General features: G+C 49.3%; 1 protein-coding gene across 1 annotated transcript in view; it reads left to right on the top strand.

Moving 5' to 3' along the window:
- Positions 1 to 3,527: 3,527 nt before the first annotated feature.
- The window catches only part of ACTN4 (actinin alpha 4), a 69,712-nt gene continuing 51,873 nt past the window's right edge, over positions 3,528 to 21,366 (top strand). Inside the window, exon 1 of the mRNA XM_042970130.1 lies at positions 3,528 to 3,773. Within this exon, the coding sequence (XP_042826064.1) occupies positions 3,612 to 3,773 (162 nt within the window). The 5' untranslated portion in view covers positions 3,528 to 3,611. The remainder of the gene's footprint in view (positions 3,774 to 21,366) is intronic.

The raw sequence follows: 21,366 nt of genomic DNA, 5'->3' as shown, positions 1-21,366 counted from the left end.
AAGTCGTTGCTGTGAGTTAATGCTTTAGAGGAGTTTAGAACAGTTTGGCATATAGTTAAGAGATGATACACCTGACACCTGTCATGCTCACTTGGGCTTAGGGGTGTTATTTCATTTGCTTCCATAGTCCCCTCTAGACACCCCAGTATCTGTGCGTGTTCTCACTCTTAAGAGGACATAGCTCTTTTTCGTCTTGTCTCACTAACTACAATTAACGATGGAACACATCAGGGGCGCCTGACTGGCTCCGTCGGCATAGCCCGCGACTCTTGATCTTGGGGTCGTGAGTTCAAGCCCCATGTTGAGCATAGAGCTTACCTAAAAACATAAAATGTTGTCACAAATAACATTAATAAATAAAGGGAGCCTTTAAGCCTCACTGACGGTGGGCCAAACTCTTCAACTCTGAACCCTTTGTGTGGAAGATTTTTCTGTGTCTGTCGGAAGCAGGCAGGGTGGGGCAGATGGCCCATAGCCCCAGTGGCTCTCCCTGCCAACTAGGCCCAGCATAAAAGTTCTGGATTTGTTCTCCAGGTCACAGCCAACACTCCTGGATCTTTGGCCAGATCCTGGCATCCCTTGGGAACATGGGCTGCTGCCCGGGCCTTGTCCGCTTCCTTTGCATGCCGTTGGATGCCTTCCAGTGACTTTGAGAGAGGTGGGGAGAAGTCTGTGGGCTCCCATACCTGGAGGAGCCATGTTTTCTCATCCCCATTCCCGGTAGCTGACTGTGACCTTTCACACTGTGGGCCAGTTCCTGCTCTAGTCAAACTTGAATGCTTACCTTCTTACCTTCCCTGAATCCAATCAAGTTCACACTCCCCTGTCCCTCACGTCCAAACCTTGGGAACCATCTTGAGTCTGGATTCTTCCCTCATTCTCATGGCCACCCCCTGCCCCCATCCAATTCAGGACAGTAAGCCCTGTCAGCTCCACTTTCCCACATCCTTCCACTGCCCCATCTGCATAGCTCCCTCCTCCTCCAGGACCCTGGCCCTGTCCCCCCCGCTCACCTGGACCATTGTGGCAGCCTCCTGGCTGGTCTCCCTGTGTTTACTCCACCTACAGTCTGTTCCCCTCCTGTGGCTGCTGGATCCTGTAAACAGTAGCGGATCCCAGCCATCCCCTGCTTAGGGTCCTCCCTTAACTTCCCATTGCATTTCCAATAAAATTCGAACTCCTAAGCATGGTTTTAAGTCCATCCATTCATTCACGTAAGATTTATTAAGCTTCTGTCTTGTGCTAGACGCTGCTTCAGAGACTAGGGATACAGCAGTGACCAAAGATCCCCACTCTCATGGGCTGACGTTCTTGGGAAGGAGACAGATAAACACGGTAAATAAGCCAAATGGTATGTTGAATGGTTATCAGTACTCCGGAAGAAAAGCAAAGGAGGGAAAGTGTAGGATGCTATTTTACTAAGGTGGTCAGGGAAGGTCTCACTGAGGAGGTGATATTTCTGCAGACCTGTAGGAGAGGAGGCTGTGTAAGCCCCAGGGATCCAGTAACTGGGAACAGTGTTCCAGGCAGTGGTAACAAGGTATCATCCAGCACAAAGGCCTGAGGCTGGAACTGGCCGGGTATGTTTGAGGAACACCAAGGAGGTCAGCAGTGTGGCAGAAGCTCAGAGATTGAGAGGGAGAGGAGGAGGTGAGCTGGGAGAGGAAATGCGGACAAGATGGGGAAGACCTTGTGAAGCTCCAGGGGTCTCTTGTTTCAAAAGCGGGGCTGGGCTGGGCCAGGGCAGGGAAGACTTCTTCCTTCTTCAGCCTTTCCTCCTTTCCTTGACTTTGACTTGTACTCAGTGTTGCACCAAGGAGGGGTTCTGAGTAGAGGAGGGAGAGACTTGATTTGACTCAGGTGTTTACTGGCTCCCTTGGGCTTCCTGTGGGAAAGAGAGTGGGGTTGGGGGACCAGGAAGGGGAGCAGGAAGCGGGTGAGAGGCCGGTGCAGTGGTCCAAGGAAAGACAAGGCAAGGGTGGACAGGACTAGGGTGGGGCCATGGGGGGGGGGGGGGAGGAATGGGTGGATTTTCTATATACTTAAAAAAAAATTTTTTTTAACGTTTATTTATTATTGAGAGACAGACAATGTGAGCAGAGGAGGGGTAGAGAGAGGGGGAGACACAGAATCAGAAGCAGGCTCCAGACTCTGAGCTGTCAGCACAGAGTCCGACACGGGGCTTGAACTCACCAACTGCGACATCATGACCTGAGCTGAAGTTGGTGGCTCAATGAACTGAGCCACCCAGGTGCCCCTGTATATACTTTTAAGATAAAACTGACAGAATTTCCTGAACTGGATGTAGGGTGTGAAGACAAAGAGGAGGCAAGGGTGAATGCAAGGTTTGTGGCCTGCAGAGCTGGAAGACTGCAGGTGCCATTAACTGTGACGGATGGGGATGACTGTGGGGTGATCAGGTTTGGGAAGATCAGAAGCTTAGCTTTGGATATTTAAATTTGAGAGGGCGGGGCGCTTGAGTGGCTCAGTCAGTTTAGTGGCCAGCTCTTGATTTCACCTCAGGTCACGATCTCATGGTTGAGATTTAGCCTGGCGACTGGTTCTGTGCTGACAGCATGGAACCTGCTTGGGATTCTCTCCCTCTCTCCCTCTCTCCTGTTACCCCGTCCACATGCTTTCTCTCTTTCAGAACAAATAAACTTAAAAAAATTTTTTGAGAGGGCTATTAATGTGGCAATGTCATTTATCTGTATTTATTTGCTTATATATTGTTGCCCTCCCCCTTCTGAGCCACTTGAGAACTAATCATGCTTGTCAGGCTTAGCACTCCACTGCCAATGCCCAAGAGCAATGCCTGGCACACTGTAGGTGCTCAATGAATGTTTGTGGAATGAATGAAGAATAGACAAGCCTCCAAACTCCTTTACCTTCCCAGTCAGCCAGTATCTATTCCAACCCACCTAATTCTCATGTCTATTTCATGAATCCTTCACGTGTGTTCAAGTGTCCTCCTTTTCTGAAAAGCCTACCCTGCGTACTTTTTAAAAATATTCCATTCATGCTTAATTTTTCTCCATAACACTTATCACCTTGGAATATCCTTCCTAAAATTTTGTTTGTTATCTTCCTTCACTACAAGGTAGTTCCACAAGGGCAAGGATTTTTGTCTCTCTTGTTTAGTGCCAATGCGTAAAACATGATCTGGCACACAGGAGGCGTTTAATAAATATTTGTTGAAATTGTGTTGTCGAATGAGAATACAGGCCCCAGCAGGTTAAGGCTTGATGGCGGGACCCGCCTTATGAATCATTCATAAATGGCCCCGCCCACAGGCGGAGAACGCGCGCTCACGCGGGAGCGGGGACGCGGCTCGTACTTGGGCCGAAAGGGTGGTCCGGGAAGTGGACTCTGCGCAGGCGCCGAGCTCCCCGAGGCGGGTCTCAGCCCTTTCCTGGTTAGGAGGCGCGCGCGCGCGCGGGAGGGCGGCGGCGGCGGCGCGGTGCGCAGGCGCGGCAGGCAGTGCGCAGGCGCTGGGGGAGGGCGGGCTGAAGCAGCTGAAGCGGCGGCGGCGGCGGCGGCGGAGGCTCGGGCAGAGGGGCGGGAGCTGCGGCGGGAGCGGACGGGCTGGTGGGCGAGCAAGAGGCGGCGGAATGGTGGACTACCACGCGGCGAACCAGTCGTACCAGTACGGCCCCAGCAGCGGGGGCAATGGCGCCGGCGGCGGAGGCAGCATGGGCGACTACATGGCCCAAGAAGACGACTGGGACCGGGACCTGCTGCTGGACCCGGCCTGGGAGAAGCAGCAGCGCAAGGTGCGCGGCCCGCGGGCCGGACGGGCTGGAAGGGGCGCTTCCGAGGGAGGCTGGGGGCCGGAAAGGGGGTTGGAGGGTCTTGAGAGACAATTGGAGGGTCTGTGATGGGAATCGGGGGTGTTGAGAAGGAATTGGCGGGATTGGGAAGGGGTTTGGAGTCCTGAGAAGGAATTGTAGAACTTGGGCAAGGAATTGAGAGTCTGAAGAAATCATTGGCGGCCTAGTAGGGAATATGGAAGTCTGAAAAAACGAATCAGAGAGCCCGATGAAGGAATTGGACGGTCTGGGCGGGATATTGGGGGAAATCGAGAGAAGCTTGTAGCCTCTAAAATGGAATTGGGGTCTAAGGCGGGGTGGAAGGTTCAGAGGATGGTTGGGGGTGCGGAGAGAAACGGGGGAGTCTGGAATTCGTGGGCCAGGATGGAATTAATGTCGGGGAGCCTGAACAGGAGCTCGAAGATGGAGGGGGTTATTTGGAGTGCAGAAAGGTCCGAAGGTTGGGGTTGGGGGGAGTTCTAAAGGGGATGGAGATTCTGGAAGTCTGAAGATGGAGTAGGGGTGCTAAGAAAGGAAGGTGGAGTCTGAAGAGTAGTTGGGGGGGGGGGACCTGGGAGACTTGGAAGATGAGAGGGGCAGAGGAAAGAAGTGGGTGTGAGACTGTGGCATGGGGTGCGAGGATGGGCAGGGGTGCGAACAGAAGAAGGGAGCCGTAAGGAGTGCTTGAGGGGTTGAGGATTATTTGGAGTGCCCTGTTCTAAAGGGAAGAGGAGAAGATTGGGAGGCAGGAGGAGTGAGGAATTGATGAAGAGGGTGAAGGGGATGGTCCCTGGAGTGTTTGAAGAGGGGATTCTGAAGAACTGATTCAAGGTTGAAAAGCTAGGTAGGGGGTTGGATGGAGCCTCAGGAAAAGGTAGTGTGGAAAAGGTGAGCATGGTGGAGGGAATGTGAGCGACGGAATGGCGGGTAATGGGAGGGAGGTTAGTTTAGGAAAATGAAAGTCTCATTAGGAACACAGTGTGTGAGATGGACCGAGGAAGAGGAAGGAATTTGGAGGGGGGAGGGCTTTTCGAGGCGCAGTCCCGGGACTGCAAAGTGGGGTGGTGGGGGGAGGGAGAATAAGGGAGGAAGCGGTGAGTGTCCAGGAAGAATTGCGTCTTTGGGGGGAAAGGGGTGAAGGGACCCTAAAGCAGCGTCTGTTTTCAGGTGGCATGTTGGGGTGTGGAAGCAACTTAGGGGGGACCACAGTAGTGAAAGGGAGATCAAAAGGAGTGGGAGGCCCAGAGGAGGTATTGGGGGGGGGGGATAATTCAAGGTGGTTGAGGAGGGGAGCTCTCATGATAGAAGAGAGGGTTTGAGTGTGTGCAGGAAGAGCCAAAGAAAGGAGTATGTTGAGTGGGTGTGTGTGTTGGGAGGGGTTGTGTAACGTGTGTGTGAAGAGAGTAGCAGGTACTTGAAGTTAGAGGCTTTTAATATGTTCTGGAGATCGGGTTTCCTTCCCAGGTTTGTTACTAATCAGTTTTGTGGTCCTGGGCAAGACTCTTGCTCTCTTAGTACAGTTCGTCATGTGTAAAATGAGGAGGGGTCGAAGGAGGCCCTTCTGTGATGCTGCAAAGATGGATGTGTATGGTATTGGGATTTTGGAGGGTGGGCTTGGTGGAGTTTTTCAGGAACGTGGCGGGCAGACTCAAGGTGTTTGAGCGGTGAGCTGAGGAATGAGAGTGGAGAGTGTGACTGGAAGCCTCTTGAGGGTGTGAATTGGCACTCAGGGTCTCTTGGCAGGCCCCCCCCCAGCATGGAGGGAGAGGGTGAAAGGAGCAGCTGTTCCAAGGCAGCCTGGGGTGGGGCCTGGCATAACCTTGAGTAAATTCCCAGCCTCTGCTTGAATTTCCTCATCGGTAGTGGGGGTGGTGGTGGTCTTATCCATTGAGCCACCTACCTCAGGGTGGGCAGCTTGAGATAATCTGAACTACAAATGCTTTTTGAGGGTAGAGAGAGGTCTAGCCAGCAGCCACAACAATAATTTATTGCCTGAGGCAGTGCTGGGTTGGAAAAGGTTAAGAGTTGCCAAGAGACTTGGAAAGTCGGGAGGGGGACGGGGGGCCACAGGATTATTTTTGAGAATTTCTGGGATCTGTCTTCTCCAGCTCCGAGTGCATGGGAAGGTGAATCCCTCTTTTCTTTCAGGTACTGGAGGTGAGGGAACCTTCCTTTTCCTTCCCTTCCTGTCTTCTACCCTTCCCCAAATGACTCCTTTTGCTAGCTCACTTCCACTCCCTTCTGGGAGTTAGGGTGTGTGCTCCTTCGTGGTTATAGTCTCCCTTGCACACTGGGTGAGGCCGGGGCGCCATTCATGTCTGCCTGGGTGGGAACGAGGACTCAATGGAACCCCAAGGCCTTGCTGCTCTGTGTTATTTTCCCTCTTCCTTTCCTTAAGGACTGGGCAAGGTTGAGGGAAAGGGTCGCTCACAGCGGCCTCTAATACAAGTTGCTTAAAGTTCTTGGTGAGGACCAGATTCTAGTATGTCCAGCTTTATACCTACTGCAGCAGATATTTACATGTAACTGTTCTTTGCAGGAAAATATTGCTTCGCTGCTGTGCACTCTCCTGTTATGGATCAGGGATCCTTTATGAAGGGGGGTGAGGGGGTAATGGAAAAGAATATATACATAAGTTTGGACTGTCCTTTCCCTTCTAAGAGGACTCCCCCCCTCCCCGCCCCCTGCTCCTTCCAAACAGTCTGGCTGAGTTTTTCGACATTACAGTGTTGCTTTAGTGAATAACAGGTTGCCCTTCTTGCCTCTCCAAGGCTGAGCCCCTGGCACTTGTGCGTATACTCACATACTCTGAAAATCTGTGTCCAGGATAGCTGTAGTCCCTTCAAGTGTGTGGAATTGAATTCTTCTAGGGATTAGGCAAGGGTTGGTTCGAGTCAGGGTGTGTGTGTGGCTTCTTCCGGTGAAGCCATTTGCCCTGACTTCTGAGACCCCTGTAACCAAGGCATTACCTGATAAGTAGGTTATGCAACATTTCTGATGTGGAAGGTCCTAGATTTTCTCCTGGGGATGGGCGAAGGACTGGTCTGGTTTCTGAGCAGATTCTCCAGCAATTACAGTTCTTGGCCACGGTTCTTTCTCCTAGTTGCCAAAAGGGGCCTGGGTAGCCTTGCTACTACCCCTGCTCTCCAGGACAGGAGAGGTCTCTTGACAGCTCGTCCAGAACCTCCTCAGTAGATCAAGAAGAAATGCCTCCTTTGATGGGCTTGCATGTTCATTGAAATATCACTGCTCACAGGGCAGGGCCTCACTGTTTAGATCCCTGACCTTTGGCTCTGGCTGTATTAAGGGTGAGTTAATTATTTGAACGTTCTGATGGTGTTTTGTTTTTCTCCGACAGGTTTTTTTTTTTTTTTTTTTTTTTTTTTTTTTAAGGCTAACAATAGACGCCCCAAAGTAGCCATCTGTTATTTTGTTCCATTACTTTAATTGCTTCCCTCTTAGGATCTGGCTAAGACTGACAGGTCCTTAGCAGCTTTTAAAATTAAATAACATACCTACAAAAAATAAATAAATACATACATAAATCGATGATAAAAACTTAAACGAACTTAACTATCATCTAGAAATGAGACTGCAAATATGGGAGGGGGACAGCTATGCTCTGCTCTCTCGGGAGATGGGTGGGGGAAGCCACTGAGCCACTAGCACTCTATTCCCTCCTCATCCCCTGACACTGTTTCGGAACACAGCTTTTCTGATGACTGCCAAAGAGGGGAGGTGTTGGGGGAATGGCCCCGGGAGTAACAGTGCCCCTGGTAGCCACTCACACTCACTCAGTCGAGAGCTGGTCTGTGAAGTGGGAGCGGTGCCTGCTGATACATCTAATCCTAGGCGGTCCAGGGTGGCAACCCAGGGTTGCCCTCTGCCTTTTGAAACACCCTCCCTGGTTCCGGCTTCCAAGACCAACAAGGAGGCTACCCTGGCAGCAGGGAGCTGACTCACCCTCCAGGTTGGGACTGGGGCTAAATGGTTTTATTTAAGGGCAGCCAGTTGCCTGGCCTCAAGCAGACTTCCTTGTGGGGAAAGTGTTTGGTGACATGTTGGAGGAAAACAGCCCTGGAAATGAGGGTGATGTTTTAATATCGGTGTTGCTGGTGCTGTTAAACTCCCGAGATGCAGTCAGGGAGGTCATTTAAGAGGTGCGAGTGCACTCTCAAAACGTCTTTTTAATCAGATTTCAGGGGAGCAGGGACCAGTCTGCATTCTGGTCTTAAGCCTCTGGGGTGGGGACCTCTGTCATTTAAAATTTAAACACGTACTCCAGCCATGGCAGACTTTGGCCAGACGGCACTGTTTTTCAGTTACCTGAGTGAGTAGCAAAGAGTAGCAGAGGACAGTAAAGCGAGTGGAACCAAAAGAGAATTGATTTGAGAAGGCGCAAGGAATTTCTGAGACTGTTGAGATGAATACGTTTGGCTTTTGCTGTATTGGTTGACAGTGTGCTGGGATTTGTACAAGCCTTTGGCCAAATCTTAGGGTTCTTAAAACAAGGATTCCCTTACTGCCTCCACTGGGGGGGAGGGGAAGGGCAAAAATAATAAGCGAGCAGCAGTTTGCTCTAGTTATCAATTGCTCCTTCAAGTTTTCTGAATAGCTAAGTAGCAACATGTTTAGCTCTTCCCTGGCATTTTGTATATTTTAACTTATTTACTGTGTGTGAGAGAGAGACAGAGTGTGCACGCGAGCAGGGGAGGGGCAGAGAGAGAATCCCGAGAAGGCTCTGCACCGTCAGCTCAGAGCCTGATGCCGGGTTTGAACTCAGAAACTGTAAGATCATGACCTGAGCCAAAATCAAGAGTCAGACACTGAACTGACTGAGCCACCCAGGCACCCCTAGTATATTCTAGACCAGTGTTTCCCCCCAGTTTATCCCTGTTTCCTTCCCTTAGTGATGTCCGTAGTCTCATCAGTCACATTCAAGTCCCTTCCCTCAGTTCACTCCCACTGCTTTTATTTATGTATTTGTTTTATGGAATAACAAAATACTCATGTTACCTTGTTTAAGCTCCTCTTCACCCCTTTTCTTTTTCCATGGAAATAAGAGGCAAGTGATAGCAAGGTGGTCATTCAATGGCAGTGGTGGCTGAAACACAGGTAGGTAGGCAGGCAGAAGTTTCTGCTTGAGCAGATTTCAAATTCTGTCATCCATGGAGGTTTGAAAGAAGTCTTTATAGCACGGGTGGTTTGAGAGTCCAAGATTAGTCCTCGTTTAGGATGAGTTTAAAGTTTAAAACATCAAAGCACAGTTATAAGGAAACTTAGTTTTACAGTGTTGGCAGTCTAGACGCCAATGGCCAGAATTTGTTATAAAGTGTCCGAAAGTGGCACAGTAACATGTGCTTTTCTTCAGGAAGGTTTATGAGTTACATTTTAGTCACTATCTCAGGTATCAAGGAGTGTTGGGGTTAGTGGATCAAGAGAAACAATCGTTTTAAATTCCAGACTCTGTACAGAGTCATCTTATTGGGTGGAAAATTAACCAGCTGGCTGGGAGGAGAAGGATCTTGCCTCCCTCCATCCAGAAAGTGAAATCTTCATGTGAATTTAACTGGCAAGGGTGTCTTTACATCCGTGCTGGTGGGAAGTTTTATCCAAGTAGCGGTCTCCCTGGGATTATAAAAATCTGAGACATTTGTCTTGGTGTTGTGCCTTTTTTGGTTGTGTTCTTTCGCGTCCTTCCCCCTCCCCTTCCTCTGTAAACAATGGATGCATTAACTTGGAATGTCCAGGGAAAGTCTTGAAGAGCTGGTTGGTGTAACTTGGTTGCCTTCTCTTTAGTGTGAGCAGCAGTTACTCTGGAAGAAGCCAGTGGCCTTTTTCTTAGGTGTACTTTATTGAAGTGACTGGGAAGCCAATGGATTGAGCTTATTTGGGATTTGCTATTTGCCGCCTATTTCTGTGCTGGCATCTGCATTTCTGGGATGAGCCCCATCCCCCCAAGAGTGAGGAACCATCCTGTGGTTCCAGAAGAGACGTGGTTCCCCCAGCCAGAGGAGCTGCCGCCCCTGCCTTCTTGCACCTGCCCTTGTCTCCCTGTTTCCTAAACTTTAGTCATTTGTGATTTTTTCATACCATTTAAAATTTTTTATACACTTAAAACTTTCTTTAAGTCAATTTGCCTTAGTTTTAAAAGGAAAAGTTATATAAGTATGATAAATGAAAAACTCAGCCTCCCTGGCCATAAATAGAAGGAAACTGCAAAAATAAACATGCTGAGAACCAAACAATGTCCTTAAATTCTAGCTAAGTTTTATTCCCGCTGAAGGCTCTGGGCCTGAGGCCTGCTCTCTCTGTTAAAAAGAGAGATTGGCAAGTGTCAGTGAGGTGCTAAAGACCACAGTACCAAGCAGAGACTTTCTCTTTGAAGTAATCAGAAGGTTTACAAGAATATCAAAGGAATAAGCTCATGGTGATTCAAGGGTTAATGTAGGATGTGAATAATCCTCAAAATCTCCCAAGTGTGCATGCCACACTTGGAAAAAACGATCTCATTCAACCCCGGAAACATTCCGGGCAGAGTGACTTACCCAGGAACACACACCCCACCGTGCTGTACTTGAACACATCACTCAAGATCACAAGACTCTGGATTTATCTCTGCTTTCAAATGTTAGGCGTTTTTGTTTGTTTTTGAAGAAAGCAGGGCCACTTTTAAATACAAGAATTGTGGGCTTATCGCTTGCTCCTCACACAGCTTTCTTTTTAAGGCTCTGGCTTTCTTACACATACACACTGAAAGTTTGGCTGCCCCCAGGAATAAACTGCACTGCTCTCCTGTTTGGGTATCTGAATCTTAGATTCTAAAAGGAAAGCAGTGCCCTCCTGCCGAGTTAAGAAAGGCTTATTTAAATGTTTTTCTTCCAAATAGCAGAGCAGAACAGATTCTTTGTTTTCCAGTGGAACTATGGACACAGGGCAGAAGTAGTTGGAAGTGGCCGTTACTACTTGGGGAACACAATGAAGTCATCTTGGGAAATATCGTTGACGGTGTTGAAATGATTGAATGGGATGCTAGAACACCAGCCACACAATAGCATTTGTGTCTTCAGCTTCGGGCAGGAATAAAGAAGACATTGTGGTTTGTTTTATGCTTTTTAAAGTCCCCCCCCCCCCAAGGTGTGGGTCTGAGTGATGTCTGTCACTGGCTTTCTAGTGGGTTTTTCTTTTCATCTTTCCCCCACTCCTTGATGGCTGTTGAGAGTGGGTGGAAGCCACATTTCTAGGTGGATGGGAGGCCGTGCCAGGGGCAGGCGGTAGGCCTTGCTCCTCGTTCTCCACAAATGAAGAGAACACATTTGGTTTTTTAATCTCCAAAAAAGCCTAAGATAGAGGGTTTTCATATCCTACCTCCCGAGTAGTGACTCTGATTTACAAATATCTTAATTAGCAGCCATCCAGGAGGGGGGCATAGCAGGAAGTAAAATGGATATATATTTTTTCTCTTTTTTAAAAAAATTATGTATATTTCATTTCGATGGCAGAGAAGGCCAATTTGAGATTAGAAGAACCATCACGGGAGGAAGCTTGAAAGTGATTCAACCCCCAGCCATGCTGGGAGGCTGAGGGGGTGTCACTCTAGGAGAGTTTGTGGGTCTTCAACCTGTGTTATTGAAACGACAGGCTTTTACCAAATGCCGAGGGTGGTGTTGGAAGTCTGCTTCAGTCAGTGTCATTGCCTCAGTCTGTGCGTGTGTAATAGTCAACATGTAAGTCTCTGTGATCAAAATCTGGGTATGAGTAAAAGGTGTTTAGTTGATGTCACCATGGAAACTGAGTCACTTATTGTTTTGGGGAGCGCCTCCATCCCAGAGGCAGCACTAATGGTGGAATGTTGGGCTGTTGGGCAGAAATCTGCCGCCAGCCGGTCTCCCAGGAAAGTCTCCACAGGCACCGTGGCCGTGCTGGGTGGGTGGATGAGAAGCTTGTTTCCTGGTGCAGGAATCGGGCCGGGCCATTTTATCCCTGAAGGGCGTGCGTTTGCGCATGAGAGCGGGAGAAGAAAAAGAGTCAACCATGAAAGCCACTGTTGGCTTTGTGGCTGGGATGTGTGCTTTTTCTCCAGGCATTTAGAGTTGGAATCCCAGCTATGTGACTTCTTAATAGCAGGGCAGAATGTGCCTGCATCTTTTGCCTGCTTTCACAAACACTGACAAATTAAAAAGAACTCTGAAGTTTCCAGCAAATCCCAAGTGCAGTTCATTCCATGATAACATTAAAAACAAAAAAATCTACATCCTTCCTACCCCAACTCTGACAGTAAATAAACTTTTTTCTCCCTGTTACTTCCCCCTCTTTCCTTTAAGGGATTGAATACCTTTACATTAGACTCTGAATCTGATGAAAATATTTAAATGCTTTTACAAAGTACTTATTTGGCTCTTGCTGGCATGGATTGTGTTTGGAAGAGTCAGGTTTTCTGTTTTGTTTTGTTTTGTTTTTTTAATTTTGTAGGCTTGTATGGTCTTCCAGTTCTGCCTTATGATATAAACTCAGTTTCAGAATTCAAAATGTCTGGAAGCAGCTGGTTTTCCAGGCTGGTTCAAGGGCGGTCTGATGAATCAACCCTTCTTACAGGCTGTCTGCTAACCAGTCCTGGAAGGTCTCCAGACGGTAAACATCACCAGGATTGTGAGGCAGGTTTTTTTTTCTTTTTTTTTTTTTTGGTCATTTGAGCTATGCTGCCAAGTCTGGGAGGGTTTGACTTTCTGTAAAACAGAAAGGTCTGTATCAAGATGTCTTTTTCAGAGATGTCAGGCCTGAAGTCACCCAGTGCTATGTCTGCTGGTAGAGTGAGAGGAAATACCTAGCCTGATTTGGGGAGTGCATTCTTGACCATTTTGGGAAACCGATTTTCCCCTTCCTTTTGTAACTTTCTTTAACTCACTGACACAAAGGCAGTCTGCAGAAAAGAATCCAGTCCGGCCATCCATTCTAGGGACGGTTGGCCCCAAGCTGCGTAATGTCAAGGAGCGGCGCCTGGCTCTTACCTGCTGCCCAGAAACCCCCTAGAGATTCAAAGGGAACAAGCTTTCACCATAAAAATAGAAGACTCACTGCTCATTGAGTTCTCTTTTTGCAGCTACCTTAGACTTGAGAAAGTTCTGGGCCTCTTTAATAAACAACCACAAAGCAATGCTTGCCAAATACGGCCTGCTCCAGGGCTACAGGGTTAGCTTAGGAGACAACTTTCTTGCCTAAAAATAAATGCGTGTTCCTATCAAACATTCCAAGCATTGTTTAAACATGAGACTTCTGAGTAGTAGTTCAGGCTTTGTGGGTTCACTTATATCAGAATGTGGGCAGTTTGGGGAGCCAGCTCCCCATTTTGGGATTGGCCAGTGGCCACCAAGGAAATCAGATGACCAAATGCAAACCATCTTCCATCCCATTTCTGTATATTCTTGATCTATTTATAGGCTGATGGGGGAGACAGAGAGCAGGCATATAAGCAAAACTAGGCAATTTCAGACAAGATGGTGTGATGGGGGTGTCAATTAAATCATAATAATCGCTAGCGTGTTACCCTGTGCTCGACTCTACCCTACGTGCTCTACCTGGACTGTGAGGTAGGTATTGTTACCCTAACCGGACAGGTGCGGAAATGGAAGTTTAAGTCACTTACTCGAGTGATAGTGCCAGGATTTGAACCTGGAAGGTCTGGTTTTCAAGCCTGTGCTCCCGTATCTACATATACTACAGTCTGGTGATTGGGAATGGCTTGGGGAGAGGTGGGTGAGGGGACTAGGGCACAGCGCAGGCACTTTCGATCAAGAGGACGATCTTGGAAGACATGATATTTTAGCTATTCCCTAAGGGATGAGGGAGGGAGCCAAGAAAGCATTATGGGTAGGCTGTTCCAAGCAGGGAGACGAATGTGTGGAGGCCACGAGGAACAGAAAGAAGGCCAGAGTGGCCAGAGCAGGGCATGTAGAAAAGACAGAGCTCTCTCAGAGCTTTTTTGTTGGAAATGGCGATGAGGCCTAGAGTCTACAAATTCAGTGCCTCTTCGATTCCATTAGTCCAGGAACCTCATGCTTCCAGGATTCTGGCCCTGCACCCCTTTCCTCTCGGGGCCCCTGGACCGGCCAAACCAGAACTGACTTCTGAAGTGGGAATCCTGGGACTGTGGAGCATTAAACTAAACAAAAGCTTCAATTATCTCTGTGCTCATTGCTGCAGTAGACACCTGTGTTTGATTAAAGCGTTGGTAACTTTTGAATCTGGCGTTTTACAGCACCGTGGACTCATGTGGCCTTGTACTGTCTCTCGTAGAGAACTTAACTCTTACCCTCTGAACAAATTCCAGTCCCCTTCAGTCCCATCAAGAGGCCGCTTGATTTATAAAGCATCTCTGGTAAAATGTTGTGGTTGCCTCTTTGAAGTGGGAAGCCAGGGAGCCTGATTTTTTTAACTGGCTCTTCTCCTGGGACTTCCCTTTCTCTGTAAATCCCTCTTCCATTTACTCAGTATTTCCGCCTCATTTCTTTTGGTCAGGTGCAGCCGTAGCTAGCGTGGTCCTAGTTCCGGGAGACCTACATGCAGGCTGATTGGTTCTGAGACGTTCAGCTTTCCGTACCCCACTGGAAGCCAATCCAGTAACACCGTGGATTTCATTTTGCCCATGGCTCCCCATCTGAAGGCACGCCTGTCAGACTAGTTATGTGGCTTTCACTCAGGGTGGGAGGAACAGCGACACAGCTCTGGGCTGTCGGTGGACACTGTGTACACACAGCACCCAGCAAGAAGCTGAGTTCACAGACCGTAAAGCGTCCACCTTGAACGTGGGCTGGGATTCCCTTTGCCCTGCCCTTTGTGCAAGTCGGCAGCAAAAATCAGCCCTGTTGACAGACTAGAAAGGAGTGAATGAATATGAAACCGCCCTGTGATGGCATGGCCAGCCAGCTTCTTGGGCTGGAAAGAAGATGGCGAGGTTTCCACTCTCCTGGCAGAATACCCATGTGAACTTGTTAAATCTTTTAAGTAGCTGTATAGGAGGGGAGATAAGTGCATGTGTTTTTACCCTTATCCCCTTAAATACAAAAATAAAACCTCCCCTTTATAAAACCAGTTCAGAGTGGGAAGAAAGTGTAATGGCAAATGGAAAACGTGGCCAATTATATGGAGTCCTACCCCACGTTTGGGATACAGCTGTAAGTTTCCACGGTGGGTGGCTTATTATGCATTTATGCTGAGCTGAACCTGCTCCAGGCTGTTCCTGAAGATAGAAAAGGAAAGCCTTGGGGGTGGGGGGGTGGGGTGGGGGTGAAAGAGCTGTCTCTTTCCATCACACTGTAAAGACTCAGAAGGTCTTTTGAAAGACTTTAGCACTTGTCACTTAGGTAGCAGAATTGGGGGCCGCAGAGCAAAGTGGGTCTGCATTTTATAGCCAGCCAGCATGTTGTGTAACATGAGTTGGGGCTTCATGGGCTGTGGAGTCCAGCACTCAGGTAGAAACATGACCGGCAGGGCCAGACAGCAACCCTCGCTGGGCCCCTCTGCAGAGCGGAGCTCCGCACTGAGCCTTCAGGGGTATGAGAGAAACCGGAGACCTAGCCCATGCTCTCAAGGAGCTCACGGTGTAGATGGGGAGAGAGCAAAGCCACATGAGACTTCAGAAGGACACTAAGCGGCACGCCGACGAGCCCGCAGCACTCTAGCTGTGTCCCGGGAGAGCAAAGGGGTGAATAAGGGCAGGTGGGGTCAGTCATGGAAACTTTCATAAAGGAGGTGAGTGTTCAGGAGGGGTCGGCCTTTGCCCCAGCTGTGCGCAGGTTTCTGGGGGAAGTATTAGGGGGTCTCTTGTGTGCGACTGAACAGTAGCCCTTAGATGTGTCTTACGAGCAGTCCTACCACTTCCTTCCGCTGATGAGCGTTGTCTTTGGGGAGTTTCACGTTTGAGGCTCCATGCTCGGTATATCTTAGCCATGCCTTGAAACCTCTGAACAGCCAGATCCCAGGGTCCGAATCCATATCCGTTCACAGGGCCTGTCACTTTCGCGGCTGTCGTGGGCAGGCCAGACGTCCCACGTGGGAGTCTGCCCTAAGCCTTTCCAGGGCATTTGTCTTCAGCTTGCTGATGGTCCCTTCACAATAAGCACAGGCCTGAGAAAAAGAGAGAGAGAGAGAGAGAGACTAGCTTCTTCGGTCCAGGAGTCTCTCCAAGCCTTGCGCCTCGTGGCCCATCCGGGTGTGTGATGTCACCACTGCCTCCTAGTCCAGATGACCACTCAGTTCTGTACTGAGATCACAGAAATGAGTAGGGTTGGTCCCTGACAGCCTGGTTGGTTGGTGTGCCACAGTTAACATGCTGTCCCTGGAATGAGGGTGGCCTGGAAGCGTTCTGCCTTGAAAGTTTATTCTTGCCTGCCAAGCTCGGCTTACAGGTGCTATTTTTTTCTTTAAATAAATGCCTTAGAGCTGGCTTGTGGAACTTAGACTTCCCATCCCAGGAAATACTCCAGTGTGTTTAAAAAAAAACAAAACACCATTCATTCAGGTGCTCATGGCCAACTGTGTGACTCAACTAGTGCAGTGCCCTTGATATGCTTTTCCAAGATTGACATACTTGAGTTGCAGTCTGTGGCCCCACTGCAAGATAAGGTCAGGGTGGCTGCCCCATGCCTCGTTCTTTGTGTGGTTCCGGGTTGGGTCTTTCTCCCTTCAGTCATGATGCTTGAGAGCTGTGACACAGCTCGGCTCATGCAGGTGAAGTAGCGGCTGAAATCATCCAGTAGGACCTGGCCTCCTCCTTTAGACTGCCTGGGATCAGTAGGTTTGCTGTGGAAGGATTTGGTGGCAATGGTGAGGGGGGCAGGTGTCCCCCGGAATGAGCCAGTCTTTGTAGCTTGGCACCTAACTCTTTGTGCCGTTATGGAGAGAGAGCTGCAGAATATTAGCAGAGCCGGTGTGTTTCTTTATCCAGCTTATGATGGCTGCAAGGCGGGGTCTGCCTGACCATCCTTCAGGGGGAACTTTTCCCCACTTCTGAAAGGCTGCAATGGAAGTGGACTTCCTTCGAGGACAGAACCTGGGGCTCATTAGTTGTCATTGGAGAATGCTGGCTCTGCCCACCTTTTGGGAGAGCTTTCTGGGGGAGGAGTTGCAGAATTTATAGGGTCACCAAGTTTCATGCGCGAACCCAGGCTTTGGGAAGAGCTGCCTGCTTAGCTAGTGGGTTAACCGATAGCACCCAGCCTACCCACCAGACTAGAGGAGGCGGCTCAGATGTCACTGGGATTCAGGCTGTCTCTTGGCCCAAGCAGCTGCAGCCTGGGAGGGGGCGTTGAGGGTGCTGAGCTCCTGTGGGAGGGGGTTCCTGCGCTTCCGTCTCCATACTTGGTTCTGGTGACGGGACCAGAGGAAGTGAAGGGTGTGCGGTGGGAGGAGGGTCAGAGCACAGCCTTTAGAGGGAGACAGACCTGGGTTCTGCACCCATGCCCTCCACCTACTGGCTGTGTGACCCTGGGCAGGTGATAGAGGTTAAACCTCAGTGTCCTCCTTTGAACAGATCATCATCCTACCTCAACAGGCTGATTCTAGAATTAAATGAGATAGTATATATAAAACACCTGGCCCAGTGCCCGACACATTGTGCTCAATAAATGTAGCTTCTTAATGATTACAGCGGCTCACCATCCTGCGTGCAGGTGGGCCCTGCTGCTCGCATCTTCTCTTTTTTTTTTTTTTTTCAACGTTTTTTATTTATTTTTGGGACAGAGAGAGACAGAGCATGAACGGGGGAGGGGCAGAGAGAGAGGGAGACACAGAATCGGAAACAGGCTCCAGGCTCCGAGCCATCAGCCCAGAGCCTGACGCGGGGCTCGAACTCACGGACCGCGAGATCGTGACCTGGCTGAAGTCGGACGCTTAACCGACTGCGCCACCCAGGCGCCCCTCGCATCTTCTCTTTAAAGGAGTTAAAGGGACCTGCTGAGACGTGCAGTTCAGTGGAAAGCCACAACATGTGCCCGCATTCCTAAGGTGCCCCCCCAGGGAGCTCTGAACCCTAAAACCTAGCCAGTACCTTCAAAGACGAATCCTCTGTCAAGTGACAACCCGCACTTGAGCCGTAAGTGACACAACCTCTCCCCAGCTTCTGAGGCTATCTGTGCCTCATTGCCTAGGAGGTAGCTTCGTGTTTCTGAGTTGCGAGTCCTGAACGGTTTCGTGTCTGGATGAGCCATAGGCAGTGCTGGCAAGGCTTTTTCAAGAGTAACACACAGCTTGTTATTAAGTTTGGGATAAGCCCAGGGGCTCTTTCCCTGGGTCCCCTTCTTTCCCTGTCCCCTTTCCTGCAAAGCAAAAAAAAAAAAAAAAAAAATCTTTATCCAGTCAAATTAGAAACAACCTCCAGCTTCGGGTCAGCCTGCTTTCTCTCAACTGGTAAGATGTAGAAAGAGGAGGAGCCTTTCGCTACTAACCCCCAAAATAATGATCCAGAAATGCTATCAAACGGCATAGAGGCGTTCGGGAGCCTGCGCCCAGTTGCTGACCCGGAACGTGGGACCTTCTCTAGGGGGCTTAGCGGAGCCATGCCCCTTTCAGGCTCCTTCCCCGGTGCTTCTCACGCCTGCCTGCGGCTCCATCCTCTTTACCGCCTTCCTCCTGCCCCCCTTCCCGAGGTCACTTCCTGATGCCATTCCTCAACTTAGCCCCTATCCCCCCCAAAAGCAATCAAATCCATAACCTAATAAGGCAAAAGAATGAGGAGAATGTCCGCCTCCCAGCCTCTCCCCTAACAGGGCGCAGGGCCGCAGCAAATTTGGAAATTGGAAAATGTTACAATGGAGGGGGCAACTGACTGGTGGGAGGGCTGGGCGTGCAGGCGGGACCCTGCCGGAGGGCCACCCGGTTTGCGCCTTCCAAATCCGGCCGTGCACACCCCTCACACGGTAAAGTGTACCGAAAGTAACAGCTAAGTCAGCTGCACCTCCTGTCGGGATTCTCGCAAGGAGGAGAACCGGAGAACCGAAGGCACTGACATGAAGAGTCCTCAGTGGGAACCCCCTCGGAGAGGCACCCCTCGGTCACGACTGGGACTCTGGAAATCCAAACACTTTCTCCCTCTGAGATGAGCAGTTTTCTTCCCCTTGACTGTGCCAGGGTTAATTTAGCCTGAGCGTTAATTAAAACATGTCGACACTTAGAGTGGGGCCCCCCCAGAAACCTGTCACCCCTCCTACATCATTATCCTGGGCAAATTGACCTCTGACGCAGTTTCCATTCTCCACTCAGGAGGAGGAACGAGCCCCTCTCTGCCTGGGAGCCTGGGGTGGGGTGGCTGGCTGGGCCAGACCTACTTTGTTTTGGAAGGTCAAGCTTAGTAATTAACCTGAACGCTTCTGGGAGGGGGGTGAAGGAGAAGGAACCAGCGCTAAAGATGTGCCAGGTCTTTCAAATTGCTAATTATCAGCAGGCATGAGGTCATCCGTAAATATATCTAATTCTTTAGCTGTAATTAAGGCGCTCATTAAAAGCGCAGGGAAGTTTTGTTTTTTTTTAAAGGAAAAAACACAAAAAGCCTTTGTTTCGACTTGACAGGATGGCTCAAAACAGGCGGAGGACTCAAGGCACAGGACTAGTTTCCTGCCTTAAGAACCTTTACAGGAAATTCACTGAAAACAATATTCTTGACCCTGCCAAAGAGGCAAACCTGGGGTGATGTCATTGTTTGAAGCTGTCACTGTGAGCCTGGCTTTGGGGGAGGAGGGTTGGTGGGATTAAAAAAGGAGTATGAGAGAGAGAGAGAGAGAGAGAGAGAGAGAGAGTGTGTGTGTGTTTAGCTGTCTGTACAAGAGGCAAGTCCATTGAAAAGCAGGGCAGGAGGGAAATCACAAGTGGGGGTCTTTGAAATATTCTTAGCTGTATTCAACTTTTCCAAGTTTAAAAAATTCTCTCTTACTATTTTTGCTCCTCAAAACGCTGCTGCCTTTTTTAAGAGACAGCCTTTTCTGAGCTGTTCCGCATTTAGTGCTTTCCTTTATAGTTGGATTTGTGGCCCACAAGGCAGGGCGCTGAGTTCGGCACTAGGTAAACGCTGCTGCTTTTCTGAGAACAAGAGGCTCCATCGTGGAGCGTGGAAGCCGAGACACAGGACTAGTTTAGTGTATCTGTTTCTTCCACAAAAACCATTCTGGAAAACTACCCAATGCCAGTGAGTTGGCATCTATAAGTTGTTAATCTTCCCATGTGCCTCCAGGAACCGTCTGGAGCATCTCTGAAAAAAGGACAAACTTAGCATCTTGTCATTTTTCTTCTGGCTGGAAGTCTAACAGAGAGGCATAAACACAGTCTTAAAATGAAAGCAACAAAAATAAACTCAAACCAGCCCTGCATGAAGACATTAATGCAAAATATGCAAGCTGGCTTACTAGTTATGCGGCAGAAGACAGTCATAAGAAGATCCAGGCCTGGTTAAGGCGAGTTATGTCTTTTGAGGTGTCTTTTCCGTAGAATTCCAAATAAACCACGGGTGATTTACACAGATGAGGTTATAATACGGTGTCTCATTTCATCTTTGCATAGTCCAGTTTCTTGATAAACCTCTGCAGTGCTAATTCAGGAGCAGGGTACAGTTTAGAGTGCCCCCCACATGGTCCTCTCCTTAAACAACATCCTAACAGCTTTAGAGGGAAGTTTGGGGATTCAGTAGGAAAGCCATGTAAGTTTCCTGGCGTTCACATCCTGTGATCTGTTAGTTTTCTTTTCTCCCCCCACCCCTCAGCTGTTAGGTTAGAGATATAGCAAGAAAGAAAACCAGCGTAGCTCCTGTCCTCATAGAAGTTACATTCTGGAGGGGAAGATGGGCAATGAAATCAATAGTGAAAATGAACTGGATATTAGGGTGACATGTGAATGTGGCCTTTGCTTTACTGTTTTCTTCGACATTGACCTCCAGGTGAGTCCTGAGTGTTTGGTTCCTGGTGTGTGGTTTCATAAGTTCCCCAAGGCTGAAGAGTCACCTTGGGATCCAGCCTTTCCTGGAACTATCCTGGTTTGAGACATGTTGCTGGAAAGAAATAACAGATGTAGGCAAGAAGGATGCTCCTCCTGGTCAAGGAAGCCAGAGTACGCCGGTGTCCCCTACCAGTGGCATTTAGACTTTGTGTGGGGGAAAAGCCTTGGTGGCTCAGTCTGGTCTTGAGTGGACGGATAGAAGAGTCTCGAAGCTGTAAGCCTGCTGTTTTTACTTAGATTGTGTGTGTACGTGAGGCAGCTGAGGGGGAGCTGGTGGAGATCATGATGGGGTGGTGGCAAAAACCACAGCCATTGCCTGGGAAGATTGTTGCCCTTGGGTTTGCTCGGGCCACTGCTTGATTCTGGAGCTGCTCTGGGCATCTGGAGCCGTGGATTTATGGTAACTGGCAGGAACTGAGCCCCGCATGGCCTCAGGAAGTTGGTGAGGTTAGCACCGCTTTTTGATGGGCTGGTAACAGTCCCAGGGCTGACAGGTCATGCTTGTAGTCCTGGGATTTTGTTCTTTGGGAGCTCTCTGGAAATCATCTCTTGGAATGCTAGCTCGCTTGCTGATGAGGTA

The sequence above is a fragment of the Panthera tigris genome, chromosome E2 (genome assembly GCF_018350195.1).
Source record: "Panthera tigris isolate Pti1 chromosome E2, P.tigris_Pti1_mat1.1, whole genome shotgun sequence".
Classification (NCBI taxonomy): domain Eukaryota; kingdom Metazoa; phylum Chordata; class Mammalia; order Carnivora; family Felidae; genus Panthera; species Panthera tigris.
Note: the sequence above shows the minus strand (reverse complement) of the source record. Positions and strands in the feature narration are given on the sequence as shown.